Source organism: Miniopterus schreibersii (assembly GCF_964146895.1).
Source record: "Miniopterus schreibersii genome assembly, chromosome: 13".
Lineage (NCBI taxonomy): Eukaryota > Metazoa > Chordata > Mammalia > Chiroptera > Miniopteridae > Miniopterus > Miniopterus schreibersii.
In genome coordinates this window covers 2,957,858-2,980,099 of record NC_138113.1, presented here as the reverse complement: position 1 = coordinate 2,980,099, position 22,242 = coordinate 2,957,858, and the positions used below count along the sequence as shown (strand labels likewise).

The 22,242-nt window shown below is 40.9% G+C and overlaps 1 protein-coding gene across 1 annotated transcript in view; it reads left to right on the top strand.

Moving 5' to 3' along the window:
- The window catches only part of NOL10 (nucleolar protein 10), a 67,020-nt gene that overhangs the window by 23,923 nt on the left and 20,855 nt on the right, over positions 1 to 22,242 (top strand). The window contains exons 13-14 of the mRNA XM_081157156.1: positions 491 to 543; positions 21,937 to 22,063. Of these exons, the coding sequence (XP_081013282.1) occupies positions 491 to 543; positions 21,937 to 22,063 (180 nt within the window). The remainder of the gene's footprint in view (positions 1 to 490; positions 544 to 21,936; positions 22,064 to 22,242) is intronic.

Here is a 22,242-nt window from a genome sequence, read left to right as displayed (position 1 = left end):
TTCCCCTTAGGTTGTTTTGTTTTCATTTAGGTGAACTTTACCTGAAATATTAGGAACGACTTTGCTGTGACATTTTGTGGGGAATACTTTACATCAGTTCTTTGATTCCTGATTGACAGAAAGAAGCCTTTCTTCTTAACTCCCTCATTTTTATTTATAAGGAATAGTATATTGAAACTACATTTTACCTGTGTGTCTGTCTGAAGTTTAAAACTTTCCCCTTAAAAATGATGGCAACTGTATGTCAACCTGAGCACTTTATGGGGGAGTGCTCCTTTCCCCAGCTAGTGCAGGTGCTCTCTCTCAGCCTTGAGGAGCCCCATCGGGGATGGTCAGGACCAGAAGCCCATGACCTGACTCAGGGTACCCTGATTCAGGGTGCCCTGGCTTAGGGTGCTGGCTGCTGTGCACTGTGTTCTGGAAAACAAGTAGAAAAAGGTACTTTTCTTTTCCCATGTATTTACCTTCTCATTGTGGTTTTTTTTTTTAGGAATGCTTCTTACTGCCAATGAAACTCCCAAGATGGGCATCTATTACATTCCAGTAAGTAGTATGAAAAGGAGTGAAGCTAAAAATAGGACATGCAAAGGTACTTTATTTTAAACTGGACAGATTGAGGGACTTTGGGTCTGCGTGCGACCATGTCAGTCACACACTGTGGTTCACTTTGCTCCCTGGAGCCAGTAAAACAGTGCTTAGCCATTCCTTTATGGGAAGCTGCTTAATATCCCACTGAAATGGACAGTAGGAATTAGTCTGTATTCATCATATTTACATTTGTTTTTTTGTTTTCAGGTATTCATAATCTTGAACTTTTTTTTTAAATTATCTTTATTGATTTCAGAGAGAGGAAGGGAGAGGGAGAGAGAGAGATAGAAACATCAATGATAAGAGAGTCGTTGATCGACTGCAGCCCGCAACCCGGGCATGTGCCTTGACTGGGAATTGAACCCTGATCTCCTGGATCCTAGGTCGATGCTCAACCGCTGAGCCACGCCCGGTTGGGCCATAATCTTAAACTTTAAGCTATTAGTGATCAAGGTCAAATTCTGAAATAAAAGTCTAGTACTGTTCCAGTCACCTCACTGTAATTTGTTTCTTTTAAAAATAAGTTGCATATAAAGAAACTTCTAGATTGCCATGAGCAACGATGACATGCAGTTTGCAGTCCTGTCCTTTTGTTTGTTTCTTAAAGAATTTTTCTCCTACATGTGCTGGAAGCTTTCCCACCCCTTTACCTTTGAGTTTATAATAGGAAAGAAACTTGGGAAATGCGATCGTAAATAGAACACCGCATAGTACAAAGTTGGTGTTAGATTATGGTTGGCAGACACCTCCCATTTCTGAGATTTGGGGAGGAGAGAGAGGGGTGAGGGGTGTTGAAGATCAGAACTAGAGTGGTGAGCTCTCTAGAGCCACAGTCAGCCTCCATTTATGAAAATTCTTCATGTTTATTGTGGGCCTTTTATAATGGCGCAACCATGTGTGCACTTCCAAAACAAAGTTTGCTGGTCGCTGTGACTTTCTGTGGTTTTAGGAAACCAGTTTGTTGTTGAAAGCACCTTGCAGTGGTCCTTTTAGTTGTTAGTAGAATGAAGGCCATTCAAACAGTGGCTTTTCCATTTTCCTAGGTTATTTGTTCTTTTTGCCTGAACTCTCACAGATGCATCTTTCGCATTCCTGTCAGTTTATCATCTGTTCAGTGTTTATTGATGGCGTCAACTGTGTCAGGCACAGTGCTATATGCTGGTGGTATGACTGAATAGGGTACTTCCCCTTTCATCCAGGGGTTCATTCCTCCAAGAGGTGAGGCATAGCCCAGGATGGGGCTGGGAACTGGTGGAAGTGTGGAGGATACTCAGAGGAACCTTCCAGAGGAGTTGACTGCTCCAGAGAGACCTGAGGATGGCTGTGTGAACTGGATGGGGAGGGCGGGTGCAGAGTGGGAGCAAGGTCTTGAAAGTAGAGGGGACTGTGTGCAGAGTCAGAGAGGAAGGAGTCCACATGGCTGAGCATGAGAGCAATGGGGATGGGGTGAGATCTGAGGCTAAAGAGACGCTCACAGTCAGGTCGCCAAGCTCTGGAAAGCCAGGTGTGGCGATACTGGGCACACAGTCCTGGAAAAGGTGCAGGTGGGAGTGGCAGGATCAGATTTACATTTGGGAGGCTACTTTGGCTGTGCCACCAGGAGAAGGGATTAGATAGGATCTCGTCCGGAAGCAACAAGAACAGGCTGCAGCCCTCCTTTGGAAGGTGATGGGACCTGCATTACCTGGGCCAGGCCTCCCATTTGGGGAGTTGGAGCTCCTGGGGCTCTGGTACAATTTAAGAGAAGGTGGTAATTTCAGAGGCTCGCTGTCCTTGAGTGACCAGTTGGCACACTCCCAAGGTGTTCATCGATGGGGCCAGCATAGACGACAGGACTGCCTTCCCTCACCCAGCATTTCAGGGTCTTCTCACTGGTGAGCCCCTGTGGGAGCGCTGTCAGTAGAGGCAGCGTAAGTCAGTGTGGCCCTGACCCAAGCCCCTCGCCCTGGGGGAGGTCTCTTCACCCTCTTCTCGGGAGTGCTTACTGTGTTTAGATCTTCAGCCACTGCCCGTGAGCCAGTGTCTTCAGTGTGGAGCCTTCCCCATGTCAAAGGCAGGCCAGTCAGCCAGCGGGAAGGTCGACGCAGCCTAAGGTAGAGCGCGAGGGCTGCCCCGGGGGGCTGCCTGACAGTGAGAGCCCCTGGGGTGTGGGGCAGCCCTGAGTGCTTTAGCAGTGCGGCCATCTGACCGGCTTGTGCTAAGGTGGTAGCGGTGTGGATAGAATTGGAAGGATTGTTAAGGTTGTGAGATAGGCCTGGTAACCGATCAGATGTGGGAAGTAAGGAAGAGGGAGGAACCGAAGGTGGCAGCCCGGTTCGTGCCCGGTAAGCATGTGGATGAGGAAGGCGTCCCCGAGTCCGGGAGAGAAAGTACAAATTACTTTCCCTTCTCCATCACGTTCCACGTCTTATGAAATGACCTTTAAATGCAACAAACATACGGCTTTTTTTATTATGCCACAGTGTATGTATATTCCTATTTATCCCACGTGTTACAAAGTAGAAAATAATAGCCACTCTTTCCCCCTTGATATTGTAAGCACTGTAGTATTTGGATGTACTCTCTTTCAGTTATGGTTATAATGTTATGGGTGCAAAGTCAGAGTTTATATAAAAGTTTGTATTTGTAGAAATATTCTAAGGTATTAAAATTACTTAAGATGTGTTTAGTGGTGTCCATCACAGAGTCTGAGAACTCTAGGAGTTCTTCACTTCCCACTCTCTGGGTCTATTTCTCAGGGTGGGTTTTATGTTCCAGGTAGTGGGGACCCTCATTAGCATGCGTGAGAGGGGCCGGATGCTAGCCAGGCGGTGAGAAACTGCTTTCTTGGCAAGTGTTAGCTTATCTTATAAGACTTTAATTTCAACTTTCTAACTCAGATTTAACGGGAAGCTGTGAAAAAAATCCAGAGATGACTCCCAGGCTACTGTGCATGTGGGGACGGTGCAAGCATAGTTATTCTTGCTTAGCTAAGCTTTGTGCTGAAACTTGTCCTCGAGGGTTCCTTCCTGACCTACCTTTTCAGCCTGCTCCTTGCACTGAGAGGTTCTATAGTGCCACTGCCTTTACTCGGAACCAGTAACCCTTCTTCAAAGCAGGAGTGCCCAGGGGCCTGAAAGCCTGCCATTTTCATAAGATTTTATCAAACTTACCAAGCTGATGTTTGGCACAAAAGTTTATTTGAGACCCACAGAACAGAGAGACATTGCATACGTGATCCATGCCAAGCATAAGTTTGGACTGCGATTTTTGTTGATATCAGCTATGGAAACTTCCTCCCTTTGGGGTTATGCTAAGAATGAAGACAACCTAATGTTCTTCTAGCTTGTTTTAATTTTTGCCTTTCTGTCTGATACCATCTTTCTTGAATACTTGAACTCTTTGTAGATTGAATGCAATTCCTGGTTTACTCTCTTACTCTCTTATGGGGTCACTTACTTGTCCCACTAGCTAGCTGGTCTCTTATGATCTCAAGTGGATTTTCTCCGGTCTTTCCCCCATTTTCTCAGTCATTCTCCTATTTTACCTCCTCAAAGACCAGGATTCGTTAACATGTTTGTTTGCTTTTTAAATTCTAGGGCCTAATTCAACTGCAGCCTGAGACTTAATGCCAGAAATTGTTTTTCAAGTTTGGTTTTCCCCTGAAATGTAATTTAATCTAAGGTTGGTTCTTTATAATTAGCATCTTTGGCAACTGTGTGGACTCCAGAGGGACTCCAAGTCTCCCTTGGCACCCACCCCAAACCCAGCCAGGACAGTTGGCATAGTTTCTGCTGGAAATGTTCCAAGAGCCAAGCCCCCCACTTATCCGCCAGCTCCTGAAGCCACTCGTTACCGGGTAGTTGATTGCCTGCCTGATAGCATACATGCCAGCAGGTAATCCTTATACAGTAGGCCAAGGATCAGGTCCTGTGCTCTGACAATGCATTCTGATCGGCCGGATTGAGGACCTGGTGTGATGCAGTCATCGTGTGGGGAATGCGGACGGGTTTCTCAGAGTAGGGCCTGGTCCAGGAGATTTCATGGCGATGATTAGGAGGCCAGACTCTTCCGGAGGAAAACACAGAAGGAGAATGTAAAGTAAGGACATTTAACTTTTGTTGGATCATCTTTAAAGTGTGTCCAAAAGTTGGCTTTGCACCTAGGACTTCCTTGTTTTTCTCCGTGTGTGTACCGTGCTTCTAAGCGGGAGCTGCTGGAAACACTGTATATGCTCCTTCCTGAGATCTGGGTTTTGATCTGGACCATAATTGACCCAGTGGGTACATTTCATTTTAAAGCCAATACTGAAGGCTCACATACATTTACTAATTTGATATTCGCATAGTTCCCCAGATATGAGAGCTCTTTGGCCCACTAGTGTATGTTGAAATGGCCCTGAATATATTAGTATCCATGTAGAACCCTAAGAGTGGTGATCACATTTTTATCTAAAACGCTCGTTTAAGCTGAGAGCTGTTAGACACAGTGACAGAGTGATTTTGTTAGATTTTGTTACAGTGCCTATAGCAACATACTTTCCTGGTGTAGGGAGGTGGTGCCAGATGCAAAGAAAACTGCCCCTTGGGGAATTTCGCAGCATACAGAGGATGTACAAGACAGAACACAAACCGAATAACCAGTTGCTAAAATGTTTCCACACTAAAGGATTTCCCAGCCTGCTGTAAAGAATAGGGGAGGCTTTCGAAACACAGAGCAGGAGGGGGGACATTTGAGGTCATCTGGTCCACCCCCTTAATTTATAGCCGAGGAATCAATTATTTGTCCAAGGTCAAATGATCAGTTGGTGGCTGAGCTGGATCTAGGACATTTCTTCCTTCCACGTTGCACAGTGGAAATAGCTTAAATCTTGGAATTAGTCTGACCTGAGTTTGAATATCAGCTTTGGCACCTACAAATTTTGTGACCTTGAATGAGCTACTTACCCTGTCTGAGCTTTAGTTTCTTAGAACTACAAAAGGGGAATGATGTTAGGCAGCTGTGCGCAGTAGATGTACCTTGTCATCAGTTATCGTGGTGCCTGATCCATGGCAGATGTTCAGCTGATTATTGCTGTCATACTTCTTGCAGTGAGCACATTTTAAGGGTTCTAGTGGCAAAGAGTATTTAGCGTTATGTGGACATGAGCCTTTATGTAGTTTTTAGAGAGAATGTGATACTGAGCAAGACAAAGATATGCTGAAAGGTTCTGACAAAAATCCTAAGTGTGAGCAAGGAAAATGCTTTCGGAAATGCAACATGGGTTTGTTTAATCTTTTACAAATCATATAAATACAGGTTGAGAAAGAACCATTGAAAGCCATTGGGTTTGCTGTTAATTATTGAGACTGGAAGCAATGATGCAGTCTGATTACTAAAATAAGAAACTTTTAAAAGTGAAGTTCATTTCCCCCGTTGTCATCAGAGCACACACTATAGAAAATGGCAAATAAAGATACATAGAAGAAAACTTGAGTACCTTTCCACCACCCAAAGGCAAGCACATTGACATTTAGCTATATTTTTTCATCGTTTTAATCAGAAACATCATTCATATCTTGCTTTTTCCCCCACTCAATTAATGTTGTCCATGTTATTGTGACTCTTGGAGATCATTAAAAAGTGGTTTTGTACATGAATGTAAAAGTAACATATAGTTATTGTTTTAAATGTTTAAATATTGGAAAGGAGATAAAAAAACAACTATATAGTCTTACTAGTCAGACATTCTTGCTAATGTTTTTGTTATACTTTCTTGGTATTTAGGTAATTCTTGGTATTGTAGTGACTTTTAAGCCCTTCAAGTTGGGGGGGAAAGAGAGAGTGAGAGCAGTTTCAGTTAGGCAGCCACCCATTCCGCTTGGTGGGCATATGTCACAGACTAAAATTGAGGAAGAGCCTTTCCTAACGAAGAGAATCAGTCCCAGTTCCCTAAAGCCTCACTTCACCTATATGTGACCAGTTACCTTCTCCCCTTTGCCTTCAGGAAGGTTTATTATGTGTCATTCTTGGGAAACTGAGAAAGCGCTCATTTATTATTTGTGTTATGTGGCTGAGAGGAGGAACGCCATTTGAAAAAGGCTGCTTGAATCTGTTTTTTCCTTCAAAAGGTGTTTGGACCCAGTACCTCTCATAGTGTTACTACAGTGAGTGTGGTTTTGATCATTTACGATCTGGAGTTTTTGGTGTGACAAGGCCACTAGATGGAGGTCACTCACTGTGCCTGGCCCTGTTCCAACACCTGAGGAAAATGGTCTCCTTTTGACCCACTGAAGGGCACCTGGAGTGTTTAAGTCTTACCTGCTTGACTTTGAACCTGATCTTTATATAAAACAATGAAATTAAACTTCAGAAGTATTCATTGCAGTGGATAGAGTAGGGGAGGGGAAAATATTAAAAATACAGCTAGCGAGTTAGGGCTGAACAGCAGCGTCTGTGAAAAGAAGGTCTGTGAGCTTTATTCAGCGAGGCATGAACTTTAAGCAGAATGGCAGCAGTGATGCCACATGTGAGTGGGGGTGGGGAAGGCCAAGGTGCCATGAGGGGTGACCGTGGGGCTGTTAACATGGTAAATGTTCTTTGAGAAATACTTTCTATGGTGAGGGTCTGAGACAGCTCAGAAAACAGTTCAGGAATCATGATACCAGGCACCGTCTGAGAAGGCGTGTTTTTAGAATAGGGAAAGAGTAAGATCATGAGAGAAAGGCGCCCGATGTAAGGTGAAGGAAATGCCGGGGCGCTGGGCTGAAGGAGGAAACTGGCGTTACTGAGGATGCAGGAGGAGCTGTCGGGAAGTGGGAGTGAGGGAAGGACTGATGTTTCAGAACTCCTGAAAGGAAGAAAAGGACATTTAAATGAAAACCACAATTCATTTTAAATTGAGTTCAACTTTGAGCTCAAAGGTGCGTATTTCTTAGATGTCTTGATTCACAGTAATGCAAATGGGACATATGCTTAATTTTGTTCTCCAAAAAAAAATCTTCAAGATCAAGCCAAGCCTATAAGAAAGATCTGAAAGGATAAGACATCTTATAAAAGGTAGAAGACCCAATTTATGGAGGGAAAAAATGTGAGTTACTTATAGGCAGAGTGTGGCAGGTAGTGGAAGAGTTAGATTCCACGCTTGGTGTATTTCCATCACCTTTTTCTAATGGTGAGCAAAGCTGATGCGGAGGGGTACTGCGTTTCTTTTATGAGTCTCCTTTCTAACCCAGGCTCAGCAAATCTGCTGTAGTTGAATTTTATCTATGTGTGAAGTTGCTTTATAAGGCTTGGTGTTGTATTTGTAATTTTTCAGTTACATATTCATCATTATCAAATGGGAAGTAAGGCACCCAAGTCAGGTGGCTAATAAAGCATTCTGTTCTAATACAAACAAGTTGTTTATATCTTTAGAAAGGGGAAATGTGAGCTTCCTATTTTCATTTAAACACCTTTAGGCAGCAACATGGTATCCGTGGTGTTTTTTCTCAACAAAGGAAATCCTCTCCATTTCCCATGACAGTTTATTGGGTCACAAAAATAGCAGACATAGAGAAAGCATTAACGTGTGACACTCAGGAAGTAATTTTCTGAGCATCCTGTCACATTTTCAGAAGTTAATTTAGTTCTGCCTGGGTAAAAATACATGTAATTTCCCTATGAAAATGTTTGATGTGCATATGACATTTATAATTTATCAGATGATGCTTGTTTTGTTTAAACAGTTACACATCTGGCATGCCCATCTTCTTGAAAATAAATGACTTTCAGTTCTGATTCTAGTTACTCTGAATCCGTTTTTGACCAGGGTCCTGTCTCCCCGCTCTGGCTGCCCCCTTCATCGTGGTGCTCGCCGTGTTGGTCTCCTTCCTGTCGACTGGAGGGGAAGTCTGGTGTTCCGGTGCTCTAGTGGTGCACATAGGTGGTGGCAGGACAGAGTGTTCACAGCCAGGGTGGGTTTTAGCTTCAGAGTGGGCCTACCTGCTTGACTCATGTGACAGATTCGTGGATAAATAGGCCCTGGCCTCCTCGGGTTTTTTGTTTGTGTTTTGTCTTTTCCTTAAAAATAGAATGTGGGTTATACAAATAGGTAAGAAACTCGGGCCACATTCTTTTAAAAGGCCCAACTTATACCGAAAAGTAATAGTAAGTTCTGGTCTTGCGCTGCCTTTACCTGATTCCATGTTCTCAGATTCCAAGAAAGCTCGTCTGCCTCTGGTGCCCGCAAGCTCGGGTGAGTGCCCCATGAGGGCAGGACCCCTGTTTCACTTGTCATGTCCTGGTGCCTAGAACAGTGTCTGGTACTTCGTGGGCTCTCACTGAATACATGCTGATTCAAAGGAGTGAATATTATTATACTTCATTTTTAAAAACTTTCAGAGAATTCTCAAATATACATAAAAGTAAAGAGAAAGACAATGAACCCCCTTCTTCCCATCTCTTCACTTCAGTGTTATATTATCAGCTTCTCCCCGCATGCTTTTTGGAAGGTTGGAGGTGGGATAGGCTTATATTACTAGCACTTTAAATTGTTTGAGAAGGTAGTTGTTGAAAATAGTTTAACGGGAATGAGTACTTGATCTTCACATTGGCACAGGCCTTTGATTAGGTTATACATTGACCCTGAGGAACAATGTGTGAGTGATGGTAGTGAGGAATATTGAAAGTGAGCTGCCTGTCTGTATCGTTGACATGTCTGCACAAAGTTTCACACATTCACTCACTCAGTTGACTATTTTTTAGAAGACACTTAGGTTCAGCACACAACTGAGTGGAATATATAGAGTTCTCACATACTCCTTACAACACACACACACCCTGCTTTACCGTCCACATTCTTTCTGCGCCAGAGTGGTACATTTGTTACACTCCATGAACCTATATCAGCACCTCATTGTCACGCAGGGTCAGTAGGATTCATGTTGCACATTCTGTGGGCTTGGACAAATGTATAATGACATGGATCCACCATTATGTATTGTACAGAATAGTTTCACTGCCCTAAAAATCCTCCGTGCTCTACCTGTTCATCCCTCCCTTCCTCTCCCACCAAGGCCCTGCAACCACTGATCTTTACTGTCTCCATTGTTTTGCCTTTTCCAGAATGGCATGTATTTGGAATCACAGTTTGTTGCCTTCTCAGATTGGCTTTCACTTAGTAACATATCTTTGAGTTCCTCTGTGGCTTTCTGTGGCTCGATAGTTCATTTCTCCTTATTGCTAAGTACTGCTCCACTGTCTGGAAATATCACAATTTGTTTATTTGTTCACCAGTTGAAGGGTATTGTGTTGCTTCACGTTTGGGCAGTTAAACGTTCTGTGCAGGTTTTTGTGTGGACGTAAGTTTTCAGCTCCTTTGGGTAAATAGCAAGGAGCACAGTTGCTGGGTCATATAAGTGTGTTTAGTTTTGTGAGAAATGCCAGGCTGTCTTCCAAAGCGCTGTGCGTTCCCAGCAGCAGTGTGGAGGGGGAGTCCTGTCCGCCACACCATGGTCAGCATTTGTGCTGTGTTTTGTATTTCAGGCACTATAATAGGCATGTTGTTGCATAGTGTTTTATTACGTGCATACGTCATGATTCGCTTACCTAGAATTCTCTTCGAGGATGTTTATCACCATTTCTTTGAATTCTGTAAGCTAGCGCTGTTGATGGAACTCTCTATGATGATGAGAACATTCTAGATCTGCTGTCGATATGGTAGCCATGGCCATGTGTGACTGTTGAGCACTTGGAATGCACCTAAGGAACTGAATTTTAAATTTTACTTTATTTTAATTAATTTAAATTTAAATGGCCACATGTGCCTAGTATCTGCTTTATTGGACTGTGCAGCTCTAACTGTGCCAGAGCCAAGTCAGATCATTGGGCTCCTTTCTTGGACCTCATTCCTTTGGTCTTCATAGATTGCAGTTTGACAGCGTTTCTCTGATGTTTAACAGTTATGTGACATTTCTTTCGTAAAGCTCTTTTAAAGAAACACTGCTCAGTGTTGGAGTCCCTTAAAGAAAGATCTGTGATGTACTTCTTGAGGTTAATTCCAGGAGTTTCTCTTTCAGACATATTTGTATACTTCCCTTTATCAAGTAAATAATGTCTTTCTACCTTACTGTACATCTCTTTTGACCTTGGCTGCCAGAAAGCCCAGAGTTAAATTTTTGGTTCAACCATAGCAGGTGGTCTTTTACCTCTCATCACTTCTCCTACCAGACTACACAGCTTTCCAGTCATTCTGAATTTAAAGATTTTATTATGTATGTAGTGTTTCTTCTCTTTTTGAAAATGGTTAGATTTTACATGAAGTGTTTGGAATCCGCCCTCAAACACCTCTAAGAGCAGATTAGTACTGTGCACACTACTGCCCCTCACAGCCCTGCATGCACATATTATGTGCCTTCCTAGGACAACGTATGGTCATGTACGAGGACGCTTTCACCCCCGTGGGAAGGCTCTGAAATGACATGCTACCTAGGGTTGTAGAAAGCCGCTTAAACAGTTAGTGGTCGGCTACATTTCATTTGCTGTGAGTCAAAATTGGGTTCCTTGACCCTCTTCTTTTGCTCAGCCAGTAATGCTCGCCTCGGCTGCCTTTGGAAACCCGTGGCGAATCTTATTTTGCTTGAATTTAAAATGTATCCTTCAGGATTTCCTAGTTCCATGCATGGTGCCCTGCAGATAAGCAGGAGTTGCTGAATGTCTTTGATCCCCCTAGGAGAGCACTGCTAAGGTGCACGGCCTTGAGGGAAAAGTATACATACATTTAAAAGCAGTTTATTCTTCCTCTGTTTCTGCCAAGTTCCCATCTCTGGATATTTTTAAATACTGCATTAGGATACCCTTAGTTTTTACATAGACTTCAGAATTAAAAATTAGGAGGCATAAGGATATGCTGAAAAATTATTAGTAAATTCCTTTGCCTGCAAGGAAGTAGGCTAGGGCCAGGAAACTACTGATGTGGTAACCAGGATGACACACCGAACCATCTGTTTCACTCTTGGCAGGAATAAAATGACAAAACAAGGTCCTGGAGAGTGCTCATTGCCAGGTGTGTGATCAAAAAGATAAATACTTTCTCGTGATAAAATTGGCCTTGCGCCTTTAGCCCCCTGGGGTAGTTTCTTTGAATTTGGGGCTGTGTGCAGGCATAGCCGTCAAGGTTGAGCATTTTTAGCATAGTTGGGACATTGGGAGAGGAAAGGACTGAAAGGAGAGGAGGTTACCACTGCTTGGAGTTACTGTAACTGTAGACCCTGGGTGCGACCTCTAGGATAACTGCATAGGATTTCAAGTGTAACATGGTGATAAACACCAAATGGGATTTGTAGCAGAGGTTCAAGGCCAGGCTCTTCAGGAAGGAAGGAATGGGAGACCTTGAAAGAAATGTGTTTTCCCTACTTAGCAGTGGACTGTGCAAAAGATGGGGGCCATCTTAAGATACTCTTTTTTTTTCTTCAAATCACTTTATTTATTTTTAAAATATATCTTTATTGATTTCGGAGAAAGGAAGGGAGAGAGAGAGAGAAACATCAATGGTGAGAGAGTCATTGACTGAGCCCACAACCCGGGCATGTGCCCTGACCGGGAATCGAACCTCGATCTCCTGGATCCCAGGTTGATGCTCAGCCGCTGAGCCACGCCCGGCCGAGCATCGTGCTCTTTCTTTTTCCCTGAGAATTGAAGCTGAGGGTCTTTTCATGCTTTTTATGGCATCATTTGTCATTTTCATGAAAAGCAGACAGAAATGTCATTTTAGGGGAAAAGCATTCAGTCTTTCACCATTAACTACAGTGTTAGCGGTGGGTTTTTCATAGATTTTTTTTTTTTTAGAATTACATTCTTTTCTATTTTGTTAAATGTTTTTATCGTAGGTCAAGGTTGGATTTTGTCAAACACGTTTTCTGTGCCTCTGAGATGATGTGGGCTTTGCCCTCTATCCTGTTTATATGGGGTACTGTATTGATATTCATATGTGGACCAGCCTTTCCCACTTGGAAATTGTGGGTGATCCTTTTTATGTGCTACTGGGTTTGATTTTCTGTGATACACATAAAGGATATTTATAAATTCTCCAAATTTCCTTCTGTTACTGGTTTCTAATTTTATTTAATTGTGATCAGAGGACATACCTTGTTTGATCTCTGTCCTTTTAAATTTACTGAGACTTGTTTTGTAGCCTGGCATGTGTCTGTCCTAGAGAGTGTTCCATGTGCACTTGAGGAGCATGTGTATCTGCTCTTACTGTGTGGAGGGTTCTTTAGATGTCTGTTAGATCTAGTTACAGTTGTTCAGGTCTTCTGTGTCTTTGCTGTCTTCTGTCTAGTTCTGTTTATTATTGAAAGTGGGATATTGAAGTCTCCAGTATTGTTGAGTGGTCTGTTTCTCACTTTTACTCAGTTTTTGCTGCATGTATTTTGGGGCTCTTAGGTACATATATGTTTGTAATTGTCATATCTTCTTGATGGGTTCATCCTTTTAATGTTATCAAATATTTTTTTCTCTAGTAACAGTTTTTATCATAAATCTATTTTGTCTACTCTTATTATAGGCGCTCCTCTCTTTTGGCTACTGTAGTTTGCATAGTATATGTTTTTTTCATCTTATATATTTTTACTTTCAACCTGTTAGTGTCATTGAATTTAAAATGTGTATCTCGTGCCCAGCCTGGCATGGCTCAGCGGTTGAGCATGGACCCAGGATCCAGGAGATCAGGGTTCTATTCCCCGTCAGGGCACATACCCGGGTTGCAGGCTAGGCAGCCAATCGATGACTCTCTCATCATTGATGTTTCTCTCTCTCTCTCTCTCCCCCTCCTTTCATCTCTCTGAAATCAATAAAGATATGATTAAAATAAATAAATAAATAAATAAATAAAATGTGTCTCTTGTAAACAGTATGTAGTTGGATCATGCATTTTTGATCCATTTAAATTTAATGTCATTACTGATAAAATAGGATTTATGTCTGCTTTTTTGCTGTTTGTTTTCTAAATGTGTTATGTCATTTTTGTTCCTCAACTCCTTCATTACTGGCTTTTGTGTTACATAGATATTTTCTAGCATACCATTTTAATTCCTTTTTGTTTGTTTTACTATATTTTTTGAGTTATTTTCTTAGTGGTTGCCCTGGGATAAATTGACATCTTAATTTATAGCAGTTTAGTTCAGATTAATACCAATTTAATTTCAATATTTTACAAAAACTTTATTCCTATATAGTGTCATTTCCCTCCTATTTTATACATTTATTGCTTCAAATTATATCTTTAAACATTGTATGCCTATCAACTTAGATTTATAATTATTGCATATGGAGTTGTTTTTGACACGATGGGAAATCACCTGCTAGTCTTACTAAGAATTCCTTCTACATCAGGTGTCATTTTTCTCCTGATGCTTTCAAGGTTATCTCTGTCTTTTTTTTACAGTTGGACTATGATGTGTGTATAGCTTCTTGGATGTGCATATTATCATTATTATTATTACCAATTTTGAGGCATTTTGGCCATTATTTCTTCAGGTAGTCTTCCTGCCCCTTTGTTTCTCTTCTTCTGGGACTCCTATGATGTGTGTGTTGGTCTCTTTAATGACACCCCACAGCTCTCAGGCTCTGTTCACTTTTCTTTCTGTCTGTCTCTCAGACTAGATCATCTCAATTTACCCATTTTCAAGTTTGCTGATTTTTTCTTCTGCCAATTTATATATGTTATTGAGCCCTTCGATTGAATTTTTAATTTCATTTGTGTTTTTTTAACTCTAGAACTTTTTATTTAGTTCTTTTTTTATAATGTTTGTCCCTTTATTGATATTCTTTTCGATGAGACATTTGTTCTTATACTTTCTTTTATTTCTTTAGACATGGTTTCTTTTTAGTTCTTTATGCCTATCTATAATAGCTGATTTAAAGTATGTGCCTGTAAGTTCAGTGCTCAAAAGATAGGTTCTGTGGACTGCTCACCCCTACCACCCCCCACTGCTGGTGTTTGGGCCATGTTTTCTTTCATGTCTTGTAATTTTTTGTTGAAAACTTTTAGATAATATAATTTGGCAGTTATAGAACTTAGGTTTCCCCTCCCCCAGGAAGGCGGAGGGGGTCATTGTTATTGTTGCTGTGTTTGTTTGATGGCTCTCCTGGACTAAGTCTGTAAAATCTGATTTCTTTGTTAACTGTAAGCACCAAAGTCTCTGCTTGGTTCACGGAATTGTCAGCTGATGATTGAACAGAGATTTCCTTAAATGCCTGGAACCAGTAAGTCTCCCAGGCTTTACAGAGTGACCCCTGTAAATACAAGTCAGATCATGTCATTCCTGCTCAGAACCTTCCAGTGGCTTCCATCTCACTCAGAGGAAAAGGTAAAGTCCTGTAATGGTCTACAGGACCCTACATGATATAGCCCTCTACCCTCCCTCACTCCTCTGTTTCAGCCATACCAGGTGGGGGGTTTTGCTGATCCCCAAACATGCCAAGCAATTCTGACCTCAAGGCCTCCAGTTGCCAGATACTCTCCTGGTTCTTCCCTTTCTCTCCTCCAGGTCTCTATTCGGTTGTCACCTTAGTATGGACTTCCCTGTCCGCTCCTCCTCCCCTGTACCCCGTTCTCCATCACCCTCATAGCTTTATTTTCCCCATAGATCAGAAATTACCGCCATCTGTCCTCCTCTCCACTGTCTTTCCTTGGCTTGCTTATTGCTCTCCTCCCTGGAAGGGAAGCTCTGTAAAGGTAGAGGTGCTTGTCCGTCTTCTTCACTGCTGTCTGTATAGTGAAGAGAAAGCTGCTGGACAATAACCGATGAGTGAGTGAATGGTGACCTTGGACAATCTCTTCTTACTTAAGAATGAGGCACTCAAATGCCTGTTGGGAATTCTTTGTATGTGATGGTTTTGTCTACTACTGTTTTCATGCTAACTCTTCAACTAGTGACTATTGGAGGATTCTCAGATATCACACCTGGAAGTCTGTCTTCGGGGATCTTTTGTTTCCTGCAGAGAATCCCCCAGTTTCTTTCTGGAATTATGGGAGTTTAGGCTGGCAGGAGTGGACGCACAGCAGCATATGCTTGGTTTCTGGCATTCTAGGAGCTAAGAAAAAGAGCCAAGGGGCACACAGTTTGATATGTAAACTGCCGTTTAATTGTGCTAATTTCAGCCCCACACTCGTGTGGAACAGCTATCCTCCACTTTCTCCAGCTATGCTCTGGTCTCCTAGGGTGCTGGGAACTTGAGTACTCATCAGTGCCATCAGCTCCTCTCTATTCAGGCCCATCTTCCCCGATGCACGGAGCCTGCAGGTGCTGGGTCTCAAAGACTCTGAGGAAGAGGAACATGCTCTCCTTTCTCTTCATTCACCTCTGTGAGCCCCCAACACGACCTTTAAACTCCTTAACCACTGTGTTTTCTCCTGTTCTTTTGGCTCTTGAAGGTTAATACCTTTTTGTATTCATTTACTGTCATTTTAACTAGGCTTGGGACAGAGAAGAGACAGAAATACATAGTGTGGCATTATTAACTGAACATTCTCTGCAGTTGTCACTGTCAGTTTTATTTTTGTATTTAAGTATTTGCTTGGGGTGTCCTGTCTCCCCGACCCTTAGTGCAGGCACTCCATCTTAGGCTTACTTGTACTCACAGAGGCCCCACCACGTAGGTTAACTATCAGTTTCACTGATAGTGGCATAAGCAATCTTACTTTTCTTTCACTTAGCCTTATATTTTTATCATTTCATTTCAGTGCCTAAACTACTTTTCATCTGAAAAATTGAAATCATAGTAGGTATTAATTTTTCTCCTTCTTAAAATAAATGTGAAATTAAATTGCTTCTCTGCTAATCTGATTTTTAGGAATGAGAGAACAAAGCACTACAAGTAGAGTACCTTTAAATGACTCATAATTACTCACGAAATGCACATAAATGTGGGCATGCAATCAGGCAGCTCGTTATGTGGCCAGTGCAATTACATGCTTAAGTGCATGGCCACGCCCTCGGCTCACCCAGCTGTCTCTCTTCTCTTAGGTTTATGATCAGTTATTATTAAGCCCCAGCTGTCAGAAAATACATGCTGGTGCTGGTGATGCCTTTCAGTTAATAATGGAGGAAACATTTGCAAAGGAAAATTTCCTTTGAGTGTACATATTGCAGAGATGGTTTTCTTAGTTGGCAAAATCCTACTGGAGATTGCAGGCTGTGCAATTAGGAAAATTATCATTTATCATAATAGTGGCATTTACAGTATAATATGCCTTCCTCGTCTCTGATCTGCACTTCTGAAATCCAAAAGCCCTGAACAATTTTATGTAACTCATTGGTGGCAGAACCTAACCTGACCTGCTCATTAGCATGATGATGAGGCTTTTCTAGGCTGTATTTATCCCAGATCACTGGTACTAATGTGTTTGATTATGGACCACCAACCTAGACCCCTCGGGAGAGTTTATGTAATACACAGTATACAGACTGTCTTGCCTTTTAAAATGCAAAAAAATCCTGAGTTTCAAAGCCTTTCGGCCCCAGTAGTTTCTGATAGAGTTAAGGCCTTATAGTAAGAGTGACAGATCTCTGTTGGCTGTGGGTTAAAATTCTTATAGAGGGATAAAATCTTACCTTTTAGAGTGTTTTATTATTTTTTTGCTATTGCTACTAATATTTTTGCTATTTTTATTGTTGTTATTGCTCCAGTTCCAGAACTGATATAAATATCTACTTTTAGGCTGCCCCAAAAAACACTTCTGCTAACAAAATATTTAATGATTTACATGGTTGCAAGGTGGTAAAATGATTTTATAGTCAAACTGTTCATTGTTACTTGTCATTAAGTACAGTTCTTTATCTGTTCAGTGGTGCCATAATATAAATAATGTTTAAATTGAGTTTCTCACATTATAGTAATATTAGATCACTAAAAGGTAAAATTGACAATTCTTCTAACCAGGCATCTTCTCTATAATTAATGAGTAAAATATATATTAATTTTATGTGGCATTAAATTCTAACTGTGGCAGCTATGTTTTACTGAGTATAAATTCATGACCTCTTAGAGTGTTTCAAGATAATAGTGTGTCTCCTTCAATGCTCCCTCAGTTTCCTGCCTCAGCAGGTAATGGGCTGCCAGAACCATTTAAAAATTTCTCTTCTATGGCACTAATCACAATGTATTGCACTTGATTGTTTCCCAAACTTGTTTTACTTATATTTCATCATTAGCACTTAGCTTTTAGTAAATGCTCACTTAAGCTTTTGAATGAATACAGTGAAGTTAAGAAAATTAAGAATCTTCTAATCCTTCCACACATATATTGCTGTATGTGAAACAACTCTTTTCCTGTTAGATTTCATTCTGCTACCTAATTTTATAGAGTATACTGTACCTGGAACATAATAAACTCAGTAAATATGTGATGATTGAAAATCTACCTCCTTACATTTAATGGGTCTAGTTTTATTGTCTGAACTTAAAATAATAAGTCCTTCTGCCGTGTGAGTTATACTCTCTGATGCTATCACCATTCTCTTTCCAGTTATTCAAACATAAGTCCCACTTCACACTATGCTGCAATACATTTTGAAAATTTTTTAGAAGAAGATTTTTAAAACTCAGCTGCATGTACTTGGATGTATTATATGCTTCTGTGTGTTCTGATGTAATTGTATTTCAGTTAAACTTTCCCATGCATAAGCCCATTTTTGTGCTAAGCTACTTATTGTCTGTTGGTATGGTTCTACTGGAGTAATTAAGAATTTTCTTAGTTGCTAAAGGTTTTTAAATTGTTTTTTTTAATCATTAGAAATACAAGACAATGTCAAATTTAATTGCTGTTCTATATTATTATTTTCTTTCATATTAATAATAGGAAAATAAAATTATTTTGTCATACTCAGTAACATTATAAGTAACTGGAAAAATGGAGCCATTTACACTAAATTAGTATAGTTTGGATCTTTGTCTCCAATAACATTAACAATACTTTTCTTTGTTGTTATTTTAATCACCCTTGACCTGTTAAGACTATCTATCTAATGCCCTCAGCCTAGTCTCCTGAGGCACAGTAGTTCTTCAGAAGTAGAGTGGGGAGGGCCACCCTTCCCTGTCAGCTCCCTGAGGATTTTAATATTCACCCTCTTTCCTCCCCACCCGTAGTCATTTTTGTCCATTACCAGAATCTATGAGAATTTTGAGTTTTAAAATTAAACATGTAATTAACATTTTAAAGGCAGATTGTAGTCATCAAGGCAGGTGATCTTGGGCACGTGGCATGTAGTTTTATGTACTTTAAAATTGGTTCTTCCACCTCATGGGTTAGAACCAGCAGATACTTGGCTGCCTTTGAGTTGAGGCCTTCCCATAACATGTCGATAAAGAGTCTTTCCTATTTTGGAGGCGCAAGTGTTTCCATTTAGATTGCTTGACAAGATAGGGAAGTTGCTAAGGGACCCACAATATCCCTTTATAGCAGCTTAATGGATCAGTTTCCAGTTCACTACTTTTACTGACTTGTGACTTTAGGAAATTTTTATAAATAAAAAGTGGAAGGTCATTAACAGCTAATAGAAGTTTTAAATAGAGCAGTCCTCACCCTTTTTCTGAAACAGAACTCTTAGGGTGCATAAAAATGTAGATAAACAAGTAATAATCAGTTTTGACTGAAGTATAAATATAGGAATATAATGACAATACAGAAAAACCCAGAAACTTTTGATATAGTAGTAATAGTATACCACTGGTTAAAGAATGCTTTCTTGAAGTTGTAAAGCCTGAAATTTAGGAAATAAGTTAATATATTTTAAAGGATTAGTTGGAGGTTTAATATATTTTATGAATGAAGACAGCAGGGATTTTTACCAGTTAGTTAATGTTGGGTTCAGTCTAGGTCCAGCAGGGTGCATGCACATGGGTAAGCCCCTCCTTACTGGCTAAGCGGCCACTGTTTGGGCACCTTAACGGTAGACCTTTGAGGAAAGCTCTACTGTGGTTAAAACCTGAGGTTTAATACCTCTTAAATCAGTCATTTGAACTTTGTTATGGTTGTTCTGTGTTATTTTCTCTGAAAAGGAACTAGGGAAACATGGTTAATAAAATCAGCCCATTAGATTTCATTTTGTTTTTGATGGAACTATTTCCTCCTATAAAATTTAATGACCATGAATTTGATTGCAGAGGTTATTTACCATAACCAGACCTGTCCCTGAGAGGCAATTTGAAACAATTCCATTAGGACCAGATAACTGATCAAAAAGCACGTTGTGGAACATTATGAAAAGGACTGGGAAAGTGAATCAGATCTGGTCTGCTGTTTTGATATTTCAGCCGTGTGTCTGACTGATTTAAGGTTCAGAGGTGAAACTGCTTTATTATGAGGTCTTTTAGTAACCAGTGTCCATCTGACTTTACCAAAAAGTGTTCTCATATCCAGTGGTTTTATAGTGAGGCATCTGAGTATTTTTATCTGAATAAGGACAATTAGACAATTTAAAAAAATTATCAAATGGGACCTTTTAAGTCTTAGTACCTTATGCACATGAAAGTCATGAATGCATTTGGACATGTTTTGTGTATGAGTAGATTTTTGTAAGAAATATTTATTGAACAGTTGCTGCTTGACAGGCAATGTCCTAGGTACTGGCAATTCACTATTTAAAACACATGAAGTTCCTGCTCTTCCGAGAGTAGGAGCTTGGACCTTACATTCTAGAGAAGTGATAGTGGTACTTCCTTCCTGTCTGAGAAACGATGGCTCTCTCGGGTTGTACCCGCCGTGGGGTGCAGCTTTCCATGGGAGACTTAAGGCTGATGGGAAGCAGGTCCCCCTGTAGTGGCAGGTGCCTGAACTCTCACTCTCAGAAGGTGCCCCGTGGTTTCCCAGCTTGCTCATGTGTTCATTCCACCTTGAAATCCTTTCAGATATACTCACTCAGTGTCCAGCCAGCCCTGTTTTCTGCAGCTCTCGCCTATCTTCCCTGTGGACTCCGCGCAGTCTCAGTGCATCGCGTTAAACGGCTGCTTGTGTGCAGGCGTGCGCGCGCCTCTCTGCTCCAGCTGACTTGATGCTCCTTCAGGGAGATCACGGGCAGGGACTGATGTAGCACAGTGCTTTAAATGTGGCAGTGTTTGGTATCAATACTTGTGACTACAATGACTATCCTAAAATTGCTTAAAATCTTAGCAGTTTCTTTAAAAAGTGTTCTTCATTGAATGTTTAAAAGATGCTTTGCATTTCTTGAAAGTTTGTCTTCTAGGGTTACAGTCAAACCACTTCATGTATATAATCTTGTTTTCAAAAATTGTACAGACTGTAGTAATATGAAACTTCTTGATAGGACTCCTGTGCTCACTGAGAGTTGTTTTTCATGTTCATGGCCTTCGGCGGTAGGGGTGGAGTCATCCTTTCAAATCAGGCAAAATATATATTAATATGGCTATATCTGATATCCTTTTTTTATTGAAGAGGGCATTAGGGGCCACTTTTCTTTGTTATAACTCTCTTCCTCCCCACCTTCCCTTCTCCAAACAGTTTAAGCTAGATTTCATCATTTCTGTTATGATTTGTTTTTTTCCTGATTGATTGATTACTGTCAGAATTCACAGGCAGGTAGTCAGTGGAAGTTCTATTTGTCAGAGGCAGTGTTCTCTCTCCTGAAAGCCCCCACTTCAGAGAGGATTTCAACAGCATAGCTTCCCACTGAACTGGAGTTTCCTCTGGGCTCGGCCTCTCCTCGGTGGGTGCGGCGTCTGTATCAGATCCAAAAGCAAAAGGCAATCAGTAGTTTATGGATTGCAAACTGAAGGACTACTCAGATCTTATTAGTTGATTATAAATTCTGTTCAGTCCTTTGTTCCTCAACATTTCATTGGGATTAATTCATGGATCCTGGCATCCCAATTTAGGTTAAGTATGATAAATTTTATATACAGAGTTTTAATTTTTAATGAATTAAATGAAATAGATCATATAAGAGCAGATATAATTATCAAGTAATTAGTTGAAAACCCTTGAAAAAGGTAATTCTCATTTTGGACCTTTCTCTTTTGTGAATGACAAACTTTAAAAATCTGCTATACCAAATGTATTTTTGTAGATTCTAGTATTGTTTTGAATGAAAGAGGTGATAGATAAATGGATGGATGTTATTATAAGTGCCTGAGTTGTTTCTGTTTCTGTAGTCTGATGTGAGAATATCATTAATATCTTCGGTCCCAACCTAAAAGGTTTCCTGACAAGCCTGGTCCCCCGTTTTCGCTCTCTCCCATTATATGCTTGTTGACTGCACGTTGCAGGTATTTTCAGTACTTCGGATAGAATGAAGGGCTTAAAAAGTATATTTAAGGAAGTCTGGTTGTAACATAACTAACTCAGTTGACATGTGAGAATGTCCATTTGCTAACTTTCCGTCTACCCGGCAGGTGTTGGGCCCTGCGCCCAGGTGGTGCTCCTTCTTAGACAACTTGACGGAGGAGCTGGAGGAGAACCCAGAGAGCACTGTTTATGATGATTACAAATTCGTCACCAAGAAAGACCTTGAGAATTTAGGTAAGAAAAGAAACTAGGATAAAATGATTATAAAATTATGTTTGCTCTCCTTTGTTTTGGGGGGCAGATTTGAACATTTTAGAAGCGGTGGAGTCACATTCATCTGATTTTCCAAGTCTTATCCTCTGCCAAATCAGATACTAAGCATAGTGTATATTGTCACATGAGTAATCTGTGCT